The 21,018-nt window shown below is 51.6% G+C and overlaps 1 protein-coding gene across 1 annotated transcript; it reads right to left on the bottom strand.

Moving 5' to 3' along the window:
- Positions 1-17,867: 17,867 nt before the first annotated feature.
- LOC116818897 (lysozyme C-like) lies at positions 17,868-19,787 on the bottom strand. Its single transcript, XM_075070792.1, has 3 exons — positions 19,576-19,787; positions 19,178-19,256; positions 17,868-18,085 (listed from the first exon to the last, which is right to left on the bottom strand). The coding sequence occupies exons 1-3, from the start codon at positions 19,727-19,729 to the stop codon at positions 18,019-18,021; spliced, it is 300 nt and encodes a 99-aa protein (XP_074926893.1). The 5' UTR covers positions 19,730-19,787; the 3' UTR covers positions 17,868-18,018.
- Positions 19,788-21,018: the final 1,231 nt, after the last annotated feature.

The following is a 21,018-nucleotide window of genomic DNA, read 5'->3' on the forward strand; positions in this document are numbered from 1 at the left end:
AGAGTGAATAAATGAAGACTCGGCTCAGCACTTCGGAAAGGTTGCCGACCCCTGGAGTATATGAACGGTGACCCTTGGACTCCATCTTTGTAGCTGACTTGTTTACAGTTAAGACACTGGATCCCCCTGGCTCAAACTGGCCAGAACCGGCTTTTCCTGCCAGAGCCAGCCCCCAACATTCCGTTCCCTCAGGACTCCCCGCTATATGGTCTATATAAGGCCTTGCCCGGCGCCGGCGCAGGGCTGTCTGTTCCAGCAGCAACGCATGTGCGGGAGGCTCTCCCCACCCCAGAGCCCATGAGAAGAACATCGCCCATCCTGTAGCGAGACCAAGGGAGGAGAGGCCTGCCATCGCCATCCCACCCCAGCCAATCCACCTTCCCTGTGAAGGGTCCTGCTGCATCCCAGAGGGTCTCCCCACCCGCGACGGAGTCCATCCGTCGTCGGGACTCCCCAGTGGTCCTCCTCAAAGGCTCCGAGTCAGCTGGAGACTAGACAGTCCTGGGCCTTGCATCCATATATTGTGCCCACGGTGCCTAGAAAGAGTAGGGAAAGATTTCTGTATTGGGGTAAAAAGAACGAGGAGTACTTGTCGTTCTTTTTGCTGATACAGACTAACACGGCAACCTGTATTGGGGCAGCTTTTGTTGTTTTCTCGAACACCAAGGGAGGTTTTGTGGACCTGAGCTTCGCTGATTCACTGTTTTGTTTAGGCTCGTGTTTCTCCCCCTATTTCACCCTGTTTCTGTACCTTTACCCTTAATATGCTTACCTTGGTTTGTACTATATTACCCGGTCTTCTCTTTATCTTCATGGTACCACACAGGGAGGGAAGGACGTGTCTATTGTCAGCTAATCTAACCGGTTACAGACACGGAAGAGGGTCGAGCCTACCCTTCTCAGAAAAGGGATTTTCCTTTTCTATTTCCCCCCATCACCATTTTCAGAATTTTCCCTTTTGAAGCGTTACCTTATTCCCCTTGAAGTAACAGTACTAAGAACAATCAAAGGTTCAGCAAAATGGTACCATACGGCCACTGTTCTTTACTTACGCTAATTTATTGGGCAGCAAGGCCTTGCACTGCTGCTAACGGCTTACCTGTAGGGGGCACCAATTTTGGTGGGCTGTATTGTGGGAGGTTTTGCCACATGCATGATCCTGAGTTCAAGATTCAGCTTGAGTTCCTGGCAACTCCAGGAGGGTTGGTGACCCTGCTTATGCTATTCTCCAGGCCCATTGGGTTTCTGATGATCTTTAGCTTCTGACCGCTGAACAGCTACACGTTAAAGGCTGAATCTGCCCCATAGCAATGGAGAAGCCCGAGAGACAATGGCACGCCCAGCGCTGATCGACTGAGATCTAACTTTGGGCGACTGACCAGCAGGTATGGGAGAACCCAGCTGGGCTCCTCAGGAAAATGAATGGGTCGAGGGGGGCCTACGTGGCTTTTGGGGTGACTTAGCAGCTGTCAGCCTGGGACTGACAAAGATTCAGGGGCCGAGTGGCAAAAATAGCCCTCGGGGCAGCATGGAAGGTTGGCCTGGCCCGATGGGCCTGCGTCTTGACCTTGATTTCTCACTCTATTCACCTAAGGACTCCCCAGGCTGTGTGCCAGGGGACAAATAAACCCTGGTCTGGTTGGAAAAGGCAGCTGGGTGTCCCTGCACATCCTGGCTGGGGTGACTGGGTCAGGTCCCTAAAGAAGCTGCACGTCTCTGACCGCGCGTCTGGCTCCCAGGTTAGACAAGTGCTGGACTGACTCCAGGAGGCTGGGCTCACCGTAAAGGCTGAGAAGTGCAAGGTGGGGATGGCCAAAGTATCCTACCTGGGCCACCAGGAGGGGAGCAGCTGCCTAAAGGCAGAACCAGCCAAGGTGGAGACGATCAGAGACTGGCCCGCCCCCCAAACCAAAAAGCAGGTCCAAGCCTTTATTGGGCTGGTGGGGTATTATCGAAGATTTGTGCCCCACTTTAGCTCCATAGCCGCCCCCGTCACTGAGCTATGCAAGGAGGGGAAGCCAGACAAGGTGGTCTGGTCCAGGCAATGCCAGAGGGTCTCCAGGCACTGAAGGAGGCTCTGGTTAGCGGCCCATTTCTGGCAAACCCAGACATTGACAAGCCCTTTATGGTGTTCACAGATGCCGCAGACATGGGGCTGGGTGCAGTGTTAATGCAGGTTGGTGAAAAGGGGGAGAGACACCCCATCGTGTATCTGAGCAAAAAGTTATTTTCCCGGGAGCAAAACTACAGGGCCATCAAGAAGGAATGCCTGGCCGAGGTGTGGGCCCTTAAGAAACTAAAGCCATATCTATTTGAGCGACACTTCACCGACCGCTCCCCCGTGACCTGGCTACACCAGATGAAAGGCGCCAATGCCAAGCTCCTGAGGTGGAGCCTGCTCCTGCAGGGTTACGATATGGCGGAGGTCCATGTGTAGAGGAGTGTCAACATGATAGCGCATGTGTTGTCCCGGGGAGGGATCTCTGAACTTCCTCAGATCTCTGGTCAGAGTAACCCCGCTCAGTTCTATCTCCAAGGGGGGAGAGATGTGACCAAGTAGGGAGTGGGGAGGATTGACCTGGGGATGTTGCGGGGGAGTTTTACTGGTACTGTCTGCATGGGTGCTGGGATATCAGGGAGTGACTTCACTACAAGGATGATACCTGAGCATGTAACCTGAGCCCAGGAGGGGGGTTGGGGCCAGCTGACACCTTCTGCCCGGGAAAGTGGACAAAGGCCGGAGGAGGAGCCGGGGTGTGTGGCTGGGGGAGATGGCTGGAGGGTGTTTCAGTTTGGAGCTGGCTGGGAAAATGGAGGGAGGCCCAGCACTGGGGTCTGGGCTCCCTGTCCCCCAAGATGGGCCTGACTGAGGGGGTCCTGTTGTCTGGACGTAAAAGCTCTGTTTGGGACTGTGTGTCTGTCGTCTAATAAACCTTCTGTGTTACCGGCCTGCTGAGAGTCACGGTGAATTGCAAGAAGTGGGGAGTGCAGGACCCTGACTCCCCCACACTCCGTGACACACCCTGTCACACCCCTCCTGCACCCCAACCCCCTGCTTAGAGCCCCTTCCTGCACACTGCACCCCCTCCCACACCCCACACTCCCTCCCACACCCCAACCCCCTGCCCCAGCCCTACATTCATGGCCCTGGGTGCAATTTCCCCACTCACATGTGGCCCTTGGGCCAAAAAGTTTGCCCACCCCTGATCTAGATCAATGAAGTGAGGCCAGCCCCTGGCCGTGTGTCCGTCAGCTCCCTCTATGTCTGGCTGTCTCGCTCTGGCCTGGCTGGCTCCAGGAGTGGAACAGACAGTCGTGCTGCAGCAGGCAGGGGAATGGTGACCAAAGGCCAAAGTCCCCTCCATTTGCTGCTGCACTACAGCCTGGCGGGGCTTTTTACAGGAAATCAGCAGCTGCATCCACCTTTCACCTTCTCCCTTGTTGCACACACCCCTCACGAGGTGAGGGAGAGGCTTAACCTTTGCAAGTTGTTTCTGTTTCATTCTGCATCATCTCTTCAACCACCTGAGGTCTCACAGGCTTCAGAGAAGGGTCCAGCAAAGCCATTTAATACCTAATACACGACCAGGCGGATTTCCTACGGTGAATTCCTGACAGACGTCCCCCAGGAGCCTCCAGCACGGAGGAAGAGCTCACCACTGACTCCCTTCTCTACATGACGGTGACAGTAAAACTCTCCGAGTGCAATAGGACAGGGGGACGGTGGCACACAGGGGCCAGGACGCTGGCAACGCCTCTTAGCGGTGGCCTGGGGGAACGACTGGATGGGGGTAGTCAGCCTAGGTGGCTGCCCCAGGACTGCCAGTGGTATGGCTGGGAGTGCTGTGTGATCGTGAGACAGGAGCTGGCTGGAGGTGGTTTAGGAGGGTAGCCAGAGATTTGGAGTGCTGTGTAGGGCAGGAAGGGGTGAGCATGTGTTTGGGGGGATAGAGCAGGTGTATGGGGATAGATAGATAGATAGATAGATAGATAGAGGGGGTGGCTGGGGATAGATAGACAGATAGGGTGGATGGGAATAGATGGTTCGATCAATCGATAGCCAGCCCATCATATCTTGGTCAATGGTAGTGTCAGCTCCAAGCCATTTGTTCTTATTCTGCCTTTGTCTGTGAAATTAAAGAGACCCCCGATCTCAAAAATCTCCTCCCTGTCTGGATACTGATAGACCAGGATCAGGTCATCTTAGGTCTGACCTGGGATGGGGGTGGATGGATTCTGGGCTAGATGGGCCCAGGGGTTTCTTCTTATGTGATTGGGGACGCTCCCACTTTATCCTCCACTTGATGTTCTTCCTCTCCATTCCTCAGGAGTTAATTATCTCTGCAGCATGTCGGTCAAACTCATCCTGATTGAAATCCTGAATGAGCTGAGTGAGGAAGAGTTCAAAACATTCAAATGGCGTCTGGAGAATGGAGATGAGGGCAAGACAATAAGCCATCACTATCTGGAAGGAGCCAGCCGGCAAAAGACCATTGACCAGATGGTGAGCAGCTTTGGAAGCGCCGGTGCCTGGGAAAAAGCCAGGGAGATCCTGGAAGCTGTACCTCAGAAAGATCTCGCTGGCAAGCTCATAACAAAAGTGCCAGGTAAAGGGAATGGAGCAGCGGGAGGAGCAGAACAGGGGCAGGAATCGCATTAGTGAGAGACTTCGAGAGCCCAGTGGATACGCCTCTTTGGGGCCTCCACAGCACTTCCTTCCCCATCCCAGATCTGTCCTAATGTCCCAGGCCAGACCCAAACCCAGAAGCCACCTGACAGCCAGGGGCACAAGTTAGCCACATATGTATGGTCATCAGGGATGCTTTGACTTCAGGCTGAGCCACGGGGAGCTGGTCAAGGTGACTAAAACGTTCAGTGGCCTCGTAGACTCCTGCCAGCTGTTCCCAGTGCTTATTCCTGTCCATAGCTGCCACCCCCAAAAGACCTGGGCCTAACACATGCCCCCCCTCGCCTTCATGGGCTCTGCTGGATGAACCATCCCTGCGTGACCAGCCCAGAAAGCCCTTGGGTTCATCTTTGGCAGGCTCATTGTGAAAATGATTTTAAGACTATTTATTTATTTATTTAAAGTAGCGAAACAAGCTGAAGAGAGAAAAAAGGAGTCCACAGAGGAGACGCTAAAGAAGACCACAGAGGAGGAGCGCATAAAAGAAACGTAAAAACAGGGCGTGGTTGCAGGAGGGTCGATCATTGTAGGAATGCATATAGGAAAAAATAACCCCAATTATGCTTACAATATGATGGGGGCTAATTTAGCTACAACGAGTCAGGAAAGAGATCTTGGACTTATCGTGGATAGTTCTCTGAAGATGTTCACGCAATGTGCAGAGGCAGACAAAGAAGCAAACAAGATGTTAAAGGAATCATTTAGAAAGAGATAGAGAATAAGACAAAGAATATCTTATTGCCCTTATAGAAATCCATTGTACGCCCACACTTGAACACTGTGTACAGCTGTGGTCGCCTTTTCTCCAAAAAGATCTACTGGCACTAGAAAAGGTTCAGAGAAGGGCAACTAAAATGATTAGGAATTTGGAATGGGTCCCATAGGAGGAGAGATTAGAGGCTGGGACTTTTCAGCTTGGAAAAGAGGAGACTAAGCGGGGGGGATATGACAGAGGTCTATAAAATCATGAGTGATGTGGAGAAAGTGGATAACGAAAAGTTATTTACTTGTTCTCATAATACAAGAATTAGGGGCCACTAAATGAAATGAATGGGCAACAGGTTTAAAACAAATGAAAGGAAGTTCTTCTTCACGCAGCGCACAGGCAGCCTGTGGAACTCCCTGCCTGAGGAGGTTGTGAAGGCTGGGACTATAACAGGGTTTAAAAGAGAACTCGATAAATTCACAGATAAATTCATGTTAATAGCTAGTAGCCAGGCTGGATAAGGAATGATGTCCCTGGCCTCTGTTTGTCAGAGGGTGGAGATGGATGGCAGGAGAGAGATCACTTGATCATCACCTGTTGGGTTCACTCCCTCTGGGGCACCTGACATTGGCCACTGTCAGTAGACAGGATCCTGGGCTGGATGGACCTTTGATCTGACCCGGTACGGCCATTCTTATGTCCTTATGGCAGTTGTTACGTCAGATATGCTTCCTCTTATAGCATTAGGAGCAGGAGGACTAGGACATTTGTGTGACAAATTTTGAGATGTGTGAACTTCCCTTTGATTTGCAATGAGACCTCTCTCTCTCTCTCTATCTCTGTGTTCCTCTCGCTGTCTCTCTCTGTGTGTCCCTCTCTCTGTTTCTCTCTCTCTCTGTTTCTATTGTGTCTATGAGTTCGCCTCTCTGCTCAGGTCTGAGGCCCTTGCTCAGGAACGCCGTATGCCGCATGCTTTGAAAACTGAAGCTGAGGCGTCTCCACTGAGCTGAGCTGTGACTCAAGGGGTATCATAGGAAGGGCCACACCAGGTGTCCGCCTCACCCAGTCTCTGACCATTTTCAGGATCAGAGGCCACTCTCAGAGGAAAGTAAGATCTCCCCCTTTCCATGGACTTAAATTAAACCAGGGCAGCTGCCTTGAAGCCAAAATAAGCGTCCACGTGATTTCTTTAAGCCAGTGCAAGTTTTAGCACTCTCTGTGCGGCTCCCTCCCGACTGCGTCTTTGTCACTTCGGTGTCACGCTTACTCCCAGGCCATCTTCTGAGCGTCCCACATTTTCTCTGGTAAGTTGCCTCTTTTTTCTTCCAATCCCTTCTTAACACCCACTTTTTTCCCGATACCCCTCTCCCATGCTGGCAGGCACCCTTGGTAATGCTGCCTTTTTTTGTTTGTCTCTGTGATGGTATCATAAGCATCTTTCCCAAATTTGGACCTTAGCGTCCAAAATGTGGGTGCCTAGCATGAACCTCCAAGCTTAATTACCAGCTTGGATCTTATCTCGCTGCCACCAGACAGGAATTACAGCGCCTGCCTCGCTCTGGTCCCCCAAACTTTCCTTGGAGAGGACCCCAAGACTCAGAGACCGCCTGAGTCTCACAACAAAGGGATACACCACTTCCCTTCCCCCTCTTTCTCTCTTCCCACCCAGACTTTCCTCTCTGGGCTAATACTAGAGAGTACTGAGCAATCTCTTTACACTCACAATAACCAAGAAGCATGTCTCCTCTATTCCACAGAGAGACAAACCCCAAATACAAGGAAGCAATAGAATCTATCTCTCCCCACCAATTCTCTGGTGCTGCAAGAAGTTTCACCCCTCCTAGATCTAAAACAAAAGAGAATTCACTCCCCTTTCGTTCCTTAGCCAACCCAGAAAGAAAACTCAAACAAGTCTTAAAAAGAAGCTTTATATAAAAAAAAAGAAAAAAAGACATAGAATGTAACTCTCTGCATCCACTGACAATACAGGCTATTGCTTATAAGAAATATGATGAACAGTCTGATCAAAAAGATTATCCATTTGAAACATTCAGCAAGCTACACACATGTAAATACACCAACAACATAAAAGCTATATTGTTTTTCTACCTGTACTTACAATTTGGGGAAAAAAGATTGAAGATACGAAAGAACCTTCTCATAGCTGAGAGACAGAAAAAAGACCCAGACCCCAAAAATTCCCTCCCTGACTTTGAAAAATCCAGTTTCTTGATTGGTCCTCTGGTCAGGTGTTTGGTTCCCTTTGTTAACCCTTTACAGGTAAAAGAAACATTAACCCTTAGCTATCTGTTTATGACAGATGGTTTCATTGAGGCTGTCAGTTCCTTGTGGCTAGATCCTTGTCTTGTCTTTCTACCTCGCTGGGTACATTTGTGGGGCATCGTAAACTTTCAATCATTGATAGAAGCTGAATGTTGGGTTAAAGTTACGGCAGGACCAAGGTCTTGGCAATCAGGATAATCCGTGGAGAAATGAAAGCAGCACAGGTGGGTCGGGATCGCAAAGGCATCAGGTCAGACGTATTCATCTTTGAGGCCAGTTCTATTTTTGGCCTTTGCAACATCCCCTGGATGACTGTCTCTCTTGTCTGTCTGAAACCTGCTGCCCGTCAATCTCCTTGGGTGAAATAGGCATGATGGGCTCCACGATCTGTGTGTTACGAACCTTTCCAGGAAACGGACACACTTACAGAGCCCTCATTTTTGCCTGCCAGAAACCCAGCTTGGTTTATATTCAAATCCTCGCAAACCTGAGGCCTGGGCTTCCCTCCAGGGCCGGCTCTAGTCACCACCGAACCAAGAACGTGCTTGGGGCAGCACATTTAAAGGGGCGGAGTACCGGCTTTTTTTTTTTTGCTTCAGCAGTTGCGCTCTCAGAGCTTGGGATGGCAAAAAACGTAGAGCCGGCCCTGCTCCCTCCCCCCTCATCTTATTATCTGTATAAAAACATAGCGTGCTCAGGTGCCAAGGTAGTCCCTGGAATCATAGTTAAAGTTGCAGCCCCCCACCCAAGCTGAAATGCCGCCCTGGGCTGGAGCACACTCATTGCAGCAGGTCTTTCAGAGAAGGAGGTGAGCGAGCAAGATTTGGCAGAGACTAGGGCCTTGTTTACACACAAAATGTGTGTAACCTTCTGCCCGTCAGAGTTGGCAGCAACAGGGGCTGGGTTCAGTATCTAGGGGGTCCGTTTAACATGATGCAAAACCGGATCGAGCCCCCACCCAGTGACCTGGGACAATTACATCCCACCCCCGGTCACCTCTAAGAGGCGATACTTCCCCTCTCGCAAGCATGGAGTCTGAGTTTAGCAAAATCCTTTTAATACAGAAGGGAAACAATGTAGAATTATGTTGGGGGATTCATAATACAAACCATGAGCAAAAGACCCATCCCCAAGGAAGTTTGGCAGTATGCGTTCCCCCTCAGGGTCTTAAGTCTAGCAACCCAATGTCACTCCACCCACAGTTTCTGGCTTTGGTCAGTGCAGCCCCCTGAGTTCAGAAGTTCCTCTGCAGAGTTTACCTCCCAGCCTGGGTGGAAGCATGAAAATATGAGGGGCATCTTACCTGCTCTGGCTGACGGCTGATTGCCACACCTCTCCGCGGGGTTCTGCTGCCATCTTCACTTTCAGCTGCGTCTCTCTGCCAGCCATCCTGCTTTTCACTCCACCAGCTGCCCCTGGGATCGCTCCGCCCACCACGCCTCTCCGCTCCTCCAGCCGCCCTGCTAGCCGCTCCACCCGCCGCGCCTCTCCGCTCTGCCAGCCGCCCTGCTAGCCGCTCTGCCCGCCGTGCCTCTCCGCTCCGCCCGCCGTGCCTCTCCACTCCGCCAGCCGCCCTGCTATCCACACCACCTGCCGTGCCTCTCCGCTCTGCCAGCCACCCTACTAGCCGCTCCGCCCACCGTGCCTCTCCGCTCCGCCAGCCATCCTGCTAGCTGCTCCGCCCGCCGCGCCTCTCCGCTCCGCCAGCCGCCCTGCTAGCCGCTCCGCCCGCCGCNTGCAAAACCGGATCGAGCCCCCACCCAGTGACCTGGGACAATTACATCCCACCCCCGGTCACCTCTAAGAGGCGATACTTCCCCTCTCGCAAGCATGGAGTCTGAGTTTAGCAAAATCCTTTTAATACAGAAGGGAAACAATGTAGAATTATGTTGGGGGATTCATAATACAAACCATGAGCAAAAGACCCATCCCCAAGGAAGTTTGGCAGTATGCGTTCCCCCTCAGGGTCTTAAGTCTAGCAACCCAATGTCACTCCACCCACAGTTTCTGGCTTTGGTCAGTGCAGCCCCCTGAGTTCAGAAGTTCCTCTGCAGAGTTTACCTCCCAGCCTGGGTGGAAGCATGAAAATATGAGGGGCATCTTACCTGCTCTGGCTGACGGCTGATTGCCACACCTCTCCGCGGGGTTCTGCTGCCATCTTCACTTTCAGCTGCGTCTCTCTGCCAGCCATCCTGCTTTTCACTCCACCAGCTGCCCTGCTAGCCGCTCCGCCCGCCGCGCCTATCCGCTCCGCCAGCCGCCCTGCTAGCCGCTCCGCCCGCCGCGCCTCTCCACTCCGCCAGCCACCCTACTAGCCGCTCCGCCCGCCGTGCCTCTCCGCTCCGCCCGCTGTGCCTCTCCACTCCACCAGCCACCCTGCTAGCCGCTCCGCCCGCCGTGCCTCTCCGCTCCGCCAGCCATCCTGCTAGCCGCTCCGTCCGCCGTGCCTCTCCGCTCCGCCTGCCACGTCTCTCTGCTCCGCCAGCCGCCCTGCTAGCTGCTCCACCCGCCGCGCCTCTCCTCTCCGCCAGCCACCCTGCTAGCCGCTCTGCTCACCACGCCTCTCTGCTCCGCCAGCTGCCCTGCTATCCACTCTGCCCGCTGTGCCTCTCCGCTCCGCCAGCTGCCCTGCTATCTGCACCTCTCTGTTAGCCACTCACCAACTTGTTGTCAGGCCCCCTCCCTCAACACAGCTCCCAGTGATCTCAGCTCTTTAGTGACTTCAGCTCTCAGTCATTTTAGCTGGTAGCGGTGGAGCCTCAGTACAAGTGCAGCATTTGGCCAAGGTAGAGCTAATGCTTACACCCAGGTCTCAGTGATTCAAGCTTTGTAGCATGTAACAAGACTCCTAATGGAATCAAAATTAGCTCCATTATTGCACCATGGAAATAAAAGGGGTAAAATAGCATTCAGGGCACTCACAAGGGACCCACACTACCAAATAAACACACCTACCCCCACCCTCCCTCCATTCACTGGTGGGGGGGCTGGAACCCATGTCCCTGGCCTAGTGGGTGCTGCTTAGTTGAGGGTGAGTCCCTCCACCATAAAATGCCAAGTACAGTTCTACTGTCCTTGAGTCACACAACCAGGATAACAACACTGGACTACTCCTACCCCAATAACAAAGAGACAGGGGGTCCCACAGCAGCCAAAGTGACCATTTGGGAGGCAAGCAGTCCCTCATGCTAGGCAGCATGGGTGAGCCCATGCAAACGACATCAACCCCTGAAGTCCTTTTCCACAACTCACTACCAGATGTCAGGGGAGAGCCCGTTCTGACTCTGCTTCCATCTGCACCAATTTAGGATTTATTGTGTCGCACAAAACCAAACACTCTGAGACTGGTTTACAATGGCCCGAGGGCTGTTTTACACACGGTTTTTGTGCTGCTGTAATTCTATGAATTTAGAAACAGAGACAGTTCCTAGAGCTCGGGGTCAGCACACCTAGCGTGGATACAGTTATAACAGTCAATGTGCTTGGGTCAGTATTACCTGCTTCTGTATGCTTTGGGGCAACTCTGGCTTGCCATTGGCCTGCTGGGTGATCAGCTGCCCACTCTGCGCCTCAGTTTCCCATCTGTGCAAGGGCAGGGGATGACCCTGACGTGCTTTCTCAATCACGTTGAGATCTCCTGGCAAAAAGCTCTGGAGAAGAGCTCAGGGTTATTACTGCGTGTGTCGAGCAGACCTAGAAACAGCTGTGACAGTGTAACTCCTGGGCAGGTGCTGTTAAAAAGGACAGTTGGAAAGTCCTCTTTGAACGTGTTCCAGAGCAGAAAGTTCTATTTTATGTCAGTAAAGTTGTGACGGACACCAAAGGTCTCAGTTTCTTTTCCGCTCTGTCCTCTTTCTTCCCAGAATGATCAATAACTTCTTAAAAGTGAAGGGGGCTTTTGTCCGACAGCTCCTTACTACTAACCTCGAGACGCTGCGAAAAGATCAATTTGAAAACTTCAGAGATGTGCTGTGCAAGACACCCGTGAAGGACCTTGTCCGTGCAGGAGATGAATTTCTTGACGAACCCAACACATTCCATAGGGATGCCAGCCTAGAAACCATTGTCGAGGATTTGATAGGCAAATGTGGCCGGACTTACGCACTGACGGCAGCTGCGACAGTGATGGAAAAAATAGGGAGAAGGGACCTCGCTAAAGAACTCCAGGGAGAAGAAGAAGGTAAATGCAACCAAGGAGAACAGGAGGGAAGAGGGGGGTGTTGGATTTGCAAAGCAGCTATCAGCTGCTCTGCAAATCCGCAATGATAGCAAACAGATCCAGGGGACAAATGTGGCTTAAGGTTTCCCCCTCTTGAAACCCAAAGCAGATCTGAGATGCAGAAGGATCATGTCCAAGGGTTTTTATACATTTCCAGCAGCCTTTTGGCCTGAGAAAACAGTCAGCTTAACTCCTCCCAAACATCCTGGCAATTAGTACAGGGTAATTTATCCATTAAACAGTTCAGGCACAGGTTACCACAACCTTCAAAGATACATAGAGACAATCAGGGCCACCCAGAGGATTCAGGGTCTTCGGTGGCAGGGGGCACCCGTCGTCGAATTACTGCTGAAGACCCAGCACTTCGGCGGAGGGTCCCGAGGTGGAAGGACACCCCCCCACCGCAGGTCTTCGGGGCACTTTGGCGGTGGGTCCTGAGGCAGAAGGACCCCCCCGGCACTGAATTGCCGCTGAAGACTCGGAGCAGAAGACGTTCCGGGGGCCCGGGCCCAGCAACAGTTTTCCGGGGCCCCTGGAGTGAGTGAAGGACCCCGCTCCAGGGGCCCTGAAAAACTCTCATGGGGGCCTGGGGCAAATTGCCCCCGCCTGCCCCCCCAGGCGGCCCTGGAGACAATAATACTATTAAGTGTCTTCCTAAATGTTAATATTCCTTTTTTGATCTTTGAATAAAAGCCACAGCGATAGACAAGACTTGTTTGCTTCCATCACAAGACCTGAGCAAACACCTCCCCTTCTCTCTCTGACAATGCCGGCTGCATTTCAAAGCTCTGTTCATTTACAGACCTTCCTAACCAGTCTCTGAAGTTGGGCCCTGGGTCCGGTCAGTCTGGGAGTTAATTAACGCTTTCTGGCCCTGTCACCTTCCAATGAGATATTATCTAACACTCATAACGTCACAAGGACGCCTGCTGTTCACCTCCCCTGGGCTGTGCTTGGACACAAAAGAAAACTTACCGAGTGCTGCGACCCTGCGGCCAAAAGGGCTAACGTCATCCTAGGCCGTAAAAGTGGGAACCACGAGGATGGGCTCGTCTACATTGGGATGGTGTCGACAAAACTCTCCTGCTGACAAAGCTAACGCCGCTCGCGGGGCTGGAAGTATTTTGACAGCAAAAGTGCTGCCAAAATCCTGACCGAGAGCATTCACACCAGCTGACTTTTAGCAACAAGGCTGTGTCGGCACCACAGCCTTGTCGCTAGAAGCTGCATAGTGTAGACAGGCCCTTTGAATGGAGAAGTTATTTTCCATCTAGATTTGGCCCGGGTGCGGCTGCTGCTGGGACCCCGTGTCCTGTTATGGTGGCACCGTTCAAGGGGGACATCGATCAATCGGGGGGCAGAGAAGAACCATGAGGATGATTAAAGGGTTAGAAACCGGCCGGAGAGCGAGAGACACCCACAGCTCCAGCAGTTGAGCTGAACAAAGAGACCAAGAAATGAGACCCAGGTCCCTTCCCGCTTCGTGTCCGAGCCTTGACAACTGAGCAGCCATCTGCAGTGTGGCCTCATTAAAATCTTATTTATTGCAGCCCTGCACGTGACCGAATGTCTGAGAAGAAAACCAAAAGGTGAAGTAAACCCAGAGGACAGGTAGGAGAAGGTGTAACACTTGTAGGCGCTGGAGCTGTAGGAGGAATATTCTCAGCACTAGTAGCAGCCCCCAGAGCCCCGCTGGCTTTTCCAGTTCCAGTCGCAGTAACAGCAGGCGTAGCAATAGCGAGGGGAATAAAATGCCTTCTCAGCTGCCAGGGAAGCCGCTGTAGGTAAGTGATCCCGGCCCTGAGTTCACCCTGCATTTGGCCAGCAACGCCCAGCAGATCTCGGAGCCGCTCACTCGGGGGAAGGGTTCGAACTGGGGCTGCCGATGTGCCCCGGCGTTTTTTCCCATCACAAATCACAGAGCAGCCGTGGTAAATGTAGTCGAAACAAAAGGAGCTTGAGCGATCGGGGAGGGGATCAGAGAAGAGCCAAGGGGATGATTCAAGGGTCAGAAACCCTGCCTGAGAGGGAGGGACTCCCGGAGCTCCAGTGACTGGGTTTGACACAGAGAAGGTTTCAAGGCTGACTCGATCCCAGGCTGGAAGGACCAAGGTGGGGAGCAAATATTTCATAAGGGGCCCATCAGACCAGCACTGGGAGGTCGAGCCTGATCCAATGACTGGAAGTTGAAGCCAGACCAATTCAGCCTGAGAATAAGGGGTCAGTTTCTAACGACGAGAGTCATTGGGACAGTTTACTGAGGGGCTCAGTGAATTCTCCATTACTGGCCATTTTTCAAACCAGCTGGGACGTTTTTCTAACCGATCTGCTCTAGGAATTGTTCTGGGGCCTTCTCCGGCCTACGTGGTGCAGGAGGTCAGTCTAGGTGGTCACAAGGGTCCCCTCTGGCCTTGGCTTCTAGGAATAAATGTCCCGGGTGTGACGTCACCATCTGCTCTTTGCCCCGAGCCCCGTGACTTGCATTAAATTCATCAGGACGGATCTGTGATCTGTGATAAAAAAAATGCCATGACAAATAAAATTCAGCGATATCTCTTTAAAATCATTAGCGAGTGTCCTTCTCCTCCTCCTCCACTGCTGCCTCCTCCGTGCAGCCCCTGCTAAGGGTGGTCAACACCCCCTCACTCACATTCGAAAACTCTCAGACAAACAGAAATGTCCTGGCATCTGTGACATTTTCAGCCCTGCGGCAAACCTGCTGCCCTAATTATACCACTTTTTGAAAAACAAAACAACCATATTACCACACTCCACCCCAGAACCAGCTGCATCTCAGCGCTGGGTGAGCCATCTCTGTGTGGCATTATGTGCGGCTGCCCAGACCCCGACCGAGATCAGGGCCCTCATCATGCCAGGTGCTGCTCAGACACTCATTATTTTAACTGAAATGAAAGTTTTTTCAACGAAACAAACAATGTAAAAAACTGCATTGCAAATACGTTTTGCCCACCACAGGACAGGGGAATCATCCAGAAGGAACTAAAAACTGTTTATTTCCATTCAAAAGTTTTCACGCAGCATCGTCTTTGTGGGCACCAATTTAGTCCCGACGGTAACTAGAGACTTTGTGTTTCTCTGGACGCAGGTTTCTTTTGTGGATTTCTCCAAGATTTTCCCTCCACTTTATCCTGCCCACAACTTTCTTCGAAGGCATCCCAGCGTTGGAAAGACACAGCAGCAAGGGCTGATCCAAGCGCTCTAGCGAATTAGATAAAACAGTGATTGCTTCTGTGATGTTGCACTCTACATGATTTTATGAAAATTTGCTAATGAGGGCGAATCTATCGTAACTGGAACATGCTTCATGCAAAAGGTCTCTTGTAAGGTATCATTACAAAGCTTATAATGTCCTGAGTGGGGTCAGCCTATTTGTATGCATGTATCACTCTTGTATCTGAAACTAGAAATATGAAATATAACGCTGAGGGGCTATTGTAATTATGCAAATTGAGGGCCATTAATGCTGGTTTGGAATCTTGATGGCTCCCATTAACCAGGCCAGCTGACTGTGGGCGGCTCTGTTTGCTTGCAGGCCTTCCTGTGAGCCAGGCTGGGAGGGTTCAGGGCTTGGGGTCTTAAAGGACGTGTGATCATGTCACCTGAACTGGAATCCATCTTTAACCTGGGGCTTTTCCAGTGGTGGTGGGGGACCCGGAGAGGGACAAAGGATTCCCGCCTTGTGTAAAAGATATATAAGAGGGTGGAACAGAACAGAGGGGTCTGCAGTCATGAGAAATTCCCTAGCTACCGTCTGAGCTGGAACACGGGCTGTACCGGGGAGAGGATTGGGCCCAGACTAGGAAGGCGTCCAGGCTGTGATAAAAGCAGCTGAGGGTGAAGTTTTATCTGTATTCAGGTTTCTTACTGTATTAGATTTAGACGTGTGTTTTATTTTATTTTGCTTCGTAATTCACTTTGTTCTGTCTGCTATTACTTGGAACCACCTAAATCCTACTTTCTGTATTGAATAAAATCACGTTTTACTTATTTATTAACCCAGAGTATGTGTTAATACCTGGTGGGGGGGGGGCAAACAGCTGTGCATATTTCCCCATCAGAGTTATAGAGCATGAACAATTTATGAAAATGGATTTATTTGGGGTTGGATCCCGTTGGGAACTGAGTATCTGGGTACTAGAGACAAGAGCACTTCTTAACCTGTTTTCAGTTAAGGCTGCAGTTTTTGGGGGCCGTGGTTCAGACCTGGGTCTGTGGTTGTAGCAGGCTAGTGTATCTGGCACAACCAGGCAGGGCACTGAAGTCCCAAGCTGGCAGGGAAATGGACTCAGAGATAGTCTCAACTCATCAGGTGGCAGCCCCAAAAGGGGGTTCTGTGATCCAACCTGTCACACCTCCCATGCCTGCCTGTGAGCAATTCATACTAGCGTTACGGTTGCGCCTTCTTGTGTTGTGCCTGGCCGCCCTGGTGTTGGAAACCCACCAAAGACGGCTGGAATTTTTACAAGAAAAAAAAAGGTTGGTCAAATGAAACACCCTTTCTAATATGGAAATTTGTAGCCCACCTTTGTTGGCTTCCAAAGCTTATATGTGTATATAAAGATCCTTTGTTTCTGAAGTAAGAAAGTTTTAAGTGACTTGGGTTTGGGCTTTTTTCCGAATTTTGAACAACAATTTCAAAAGAATACGAGGCTGTAGTTACACTGACCCAACCAGTTCATCAGCACAGGGTCTCTCTCCCTTCAAACACAGCAGCATGGCTGATAACAATTGCATTGACCTGTCTTATTAGAGAGACAATGTGGGGCAGGTGATGTCTTTTGTTGGACCAACTTCTGTTGGTGAGAGAGAGAAGTTTTTGCGTTTACACAGAGCTAGATAGATAAATATGGGGTATATGGATGGGTGAGTAGGCGTTTAGGGGATAGATAGATAGATAGATAGATAGATAGATAGATAGATAGATAGATAGATAGATAGATGCAGGTGTGTGGGGAGGGACAGGTGGATGGAGGAATGCAGAGACGAGTGGAGGAGTGGGGACATGGATGGGTGCATATGCAGATGTTGGGGGGATGCTGGGAGCAAAGGATGGGCGGGTGGGTGGATGGATGGGTGGAGAGGTGTGTACCGGGATGGAGGTGTGTGCATGGAGGGGGAATATGGGGCTGGATAATATAATGACGCTGGCAGCTGATTTAAGGCTCAGGACAGTTATTTCCTGCCCAGGGAACAGCTCCCCACCTGCCAGCTCCGGGGCCTTTCCCCAGATGAGACACAGCCCCAGGGGCCAGGGGGACAGACGGGGTTCACAGCACTCATGGGGTCAGGTGTTGTGGGTGCTTGTTCTCCATCTGCCCCACCTGAGAGGTGGCTGCATCTCAGCGCCGGGCAACCCATCCCCATGCAACGTCATGTGTGGCTGTTCCCAGCTGCCCTGGCCCAGAGGTGGCTGCATCTCAGCGTTGGGTGACCCATCCCCATGCAATGTTATGTGTGGCTGTTCCCAGCTGCCCTGCCCCACAAGTGGCTGCATTTCAAAGTCAAGCCATTGATGAACGTTGTGGGTTATCAAAAGACTGATCAAAGGCATTAGTTGAGGCTGAGGAATCTACTTTAATAGGAAAAGAACCCAAAATCAACTGGAAAATCAACCCAGACTGCTGTGAGGAGAAGGCACCCTCTGCGCTCCCATGCTGCACCCACCTGAAAACCTCCCATCAGTTCTACCCCTCCCCATATCTGTGTGAAGGGGCTAGATTGTCCTCATTACCCTGACTGAACAGAGCCAGGGAGAGAACCCAGGAGTCCTGGCTCCAGCCCCCTCCTCCTCTAACCCGCTACACCCCACTCCCCTTCCAGAGCCAGAAGAGTACCCAGGAGTCCCGGCTCCCAGCCCCCTGCTCTAACCACTAGACCCCACTCCCCTCCCATAATCCCAGTTCCCAGCCCTTTTCTCCCCCTGCCCCCCCAGTCTATCCCACTACCCCCATTTCCCCTGTTGAGATGGTCCGGGAAGCTGAGCAGTCGGACGCTGGGTCTTGGATTCGTGGGGGTGATTGTGTTTGAAAAGCTCTGGGATAAGGTGATGAGCCGGGGCCCGGAGAACCCGGGGCGGGACAGAGCCCGATCCCGGGGCAGCTCTCACACGCCGCATCCTTCAACGTACTGCGACAGATCCTGGCCTTCGCAGTACGACCTCCAGGCCACCCTGGCGGAGGAGAGAAAAAGAATCAGCGGCCACCCAGCCGAGATGCCTCACAAAACACGCCCGAGGGGTTACAGGCGCTGGCCTTGGGCAGGCGAGACCCTGGTTATTCTGCCACAGACTCTGGGCAGGTCACATGGCTGCTCTGTGCCTCGGTTTCCCCTCCTGTGAAATGGGGGCGCTTGCACCCCCATCTCCCAGGAGGCTGGGCTGAAGGAAAATGGTCAAGCCAGACAAGGAGCTGAGAAATTAGCTCCTAGTCGCACTGCCCATTATGGAGCAGGGCCCAGCCCACAGACATCTAGTCAGGCTGCCAAAAATCAGGAGATTAGCAAAAATTTACTCCAAAAAAACAAACAAAACAACTTGAGGTTTGCAGACAAACCACAAGAGTCACCAAAAAGTTCATGCTAAGCAAAATAAATAAATAAACCCAAAACACCATCGTTATGCAGAAAAATCGTGAAATGAGCAAAATAAACTGATGAGGTTTGCAAAAAAAATTCATGAGATTAGCAAAGAAAATAAAAAAGAATAATGGAAAAACTGAGACTCACAAAAAAAAGATGTGAGATTTTCAGAAAAATCATGAGATTAGCAAAAAAAAAAAAAAAAAAAAGACCACAAGAGATTCACAGGAAAATCGTGAGATTAGCAACAAAAATAAACACTCATGAAATTAGCAGAAAATCCTGAGATCAGCAAAAATAAACACTCATATGATCTGCAGAAAAATCATGAAGGTTTTAGGGGTATTTTTCTTACAGTACTTCATTTTCGGGTCCTTTTCTTTGTTTCCTAGTGTGTGCAAGTGTCTGTGTGTGTGTGGAGTGGGGTTTGAACCAGCTGTTTTCTCATGCACATCTAGGGTGGGGGAGGTGTCTCTACTGAGATGTTTGGGCTCTTTGCTCACGGGTATCGGGTGGATCTGGGGTCTGAGCCTGTCTGGTTGCGCTCAGCTCACAGTTTCCAGATTTCCGGCCCAATCGTGAGGGCTGAAAACAGGTTTTCAAAAAAGCGGAGATTCTCTTCTACACACAACTCCAGGATCTCCCCATGTCCCCCCCTTGAGCCCCCCCAGGCAGCCCCATTTACCAGGCGCTCATGCCGTTGGAGTCCTGGGCAATGATCTTCGCGCATTCAACGTCCGCTGAGAGGTTGTTGCTCAGCAAGTCTGGAGGGGGGGAAGAAGAATGGGTGAGTTGGGGGGGATCAGAGTAGGGGGGGGTCCCTGTTCCCCCCTTGATGCCTCCCACCCCAAATCCACCCACCCCATTTATCACACAGGTGACATTTCCACCCATACAGATCTCAGACTAGTCAAAATGAAACATATGCACTGAGATGCAGCCACATCTGGGGGGGTATCAGGGGAACAGCCACGCATAACGCCACACAGGGTTGGCTGAGATGCAGCCACCTCTGGGGCAGGGAAGCTGGAGAACACACGATAAGGCTCCCTCCAAGAGAGAGGATCTCTCTCCCAGCCTCACCGCTGCAGGGAATTTGGCAGATGTTGGAGCTGTACTCATCCCCGTTCTGGCACCAGTAGCGGCTGTTGATCTGGAAGATGCCGAAGTCGGTGCTGCCGTCCCAGCTGTTGTAGTGGGTGGCGTCGGTGTTGTAGCTGCTCTCATGTGCCGCCATGCAGACCCCTGAGTCAGAGAGAGGGACTTCAGTTTGTTATGGCGGGAAACGGTCAGCAGGTGGCGCCGTGACACCCCCCCCCGCCCCTCGTGGGCGAGCTTGGAAGACGCGCTGCTTGTTGTCAGCACGGCGGGGTATTTATAGAGGGTGCTGTGGCAAGCAGAGCCAGTCTCAGCCTGGTGCCCTTTGAGCAAGGTGGGTCGCTCCGAAATCAGGGCACCTTGTGCCCAGCCCTGCTGGCTGGGATCTGAGAGACGGCGGACGTGGCGACCGGCTCGGCTCCAAGACTGGGGCCCAGGATGGAAAAAACTCGGCTCGAAGGAACTCAGTTTTCATCTGTAAATGCCGGTAAACGTCAGTTTCACCGGAGACCCGCAAAGTGAGGCTGAAATATTTCCAACCGTGGTAACGAAAGCAAAGTCAGGACCATGCGGCCTGCTAGGGTAGGGTGACCAGATGTCCCGATTTTATAGGGACAGTCCTGATTTTGGGGTCTTTTTCTTATATAGGATCCTATTACCCCCCACTCCCCGTCCCAATTTTTCACACTGCTGTCTGGTCCCCCTATGCAGCAAGTGTGAAAAATCGGGACGGGGTGGGAAGGAATAGGAGCCTGTATAAGGAAAAGCCCCAGATATCGGGACTGTCCCTGTAAAATCGGGACATCTGGTCACCCTAAGGCCTGTGGACAGAGGAGCATTTTGACACAGGAGGGAGATCGTTTGCATTTAACAGCTATGGCGCTTTAAACTTGTCAACTGGCAGCATCTACTGTCGTAAAATATTTTTCATGTGGCTGCCCCCCCACTCCTCGACCAGCCCTATGACTTCTGACGATTTCAATCAATTCAAACGGAAACACAATGGTGAAACCCCATCATGAGGACAATTGGGTGTGACAGTAAAATTTAAATGGATACAAGTGGGACCCCAAAAATGCGTCAAACTCGCCATTTCGAGCAGCTGGGAAAACGTCAGTGGATGAACAGCCAAAAAACGCTTGAAACAATTTAGTGCAACTGTGAACGTTGAAACGGCTAGAAATCGAAAAAAATGCAACACCCCCCAGTTCTGTGCAGCTGTGAATATCTAAGCGGAGGAACAATTCTTAACACACTGTTTTGCACAACTATCAACATTTAAATGGACAGAGCGAGAAAAAGCAGCAGCGAGTCCTGTCGCACCTTATAGACTAATAGACGTATTGGAGCATGAGCTTTCGGGGGTGAACACCCCTGCGTCGGGTGCGTCTGCACCCCCGAAAGCTCACGCTCCAATACATCTGTTAG

The sequence above is a fragment of the Chelonoidis abingdonii genome, chromosome 11, assembly GCF_003597395.2.
Source record: "Chelonoidis abingdonii isolate Lonesome George chromosome 11, CheloAbing_2.0, whole genome shotgun sequence".
Lineage (NCBI taxonomy): Eukaryota > Metazoa > Chordata > Testudines > Testudinidae > Chelonoidis > Chelonoidis abingdonii.

What these genes read in the sequence shown, in the direction of transcription:
- LOC116818897 (XM_075070792.1), bottom strand. Translation starts at nt 19,729, where the DNA reads ATGGCGGCACATGAGAGCAGCTACAACACCGACGCCACCCACTACAAC. An exon ending in CTGCCAAATTCCCTGCAGCG is followed by an intron (nt 19,257 to 19,575) that starts GTGAGGCTGGGA and finishes CCCCCCCTCCAG; the next exon opens with ACTTGCTGAGCAACAACCTC. An exon ending in TCCAACGGCATGAGCGCCTG is followed by an intron (nt 18,086 to 19,177) that starts GTAAATGGGGCT and finishes CTCCTCCGCCAG; the next exon opens with GGTGGCCTGGAGGTCGTACT.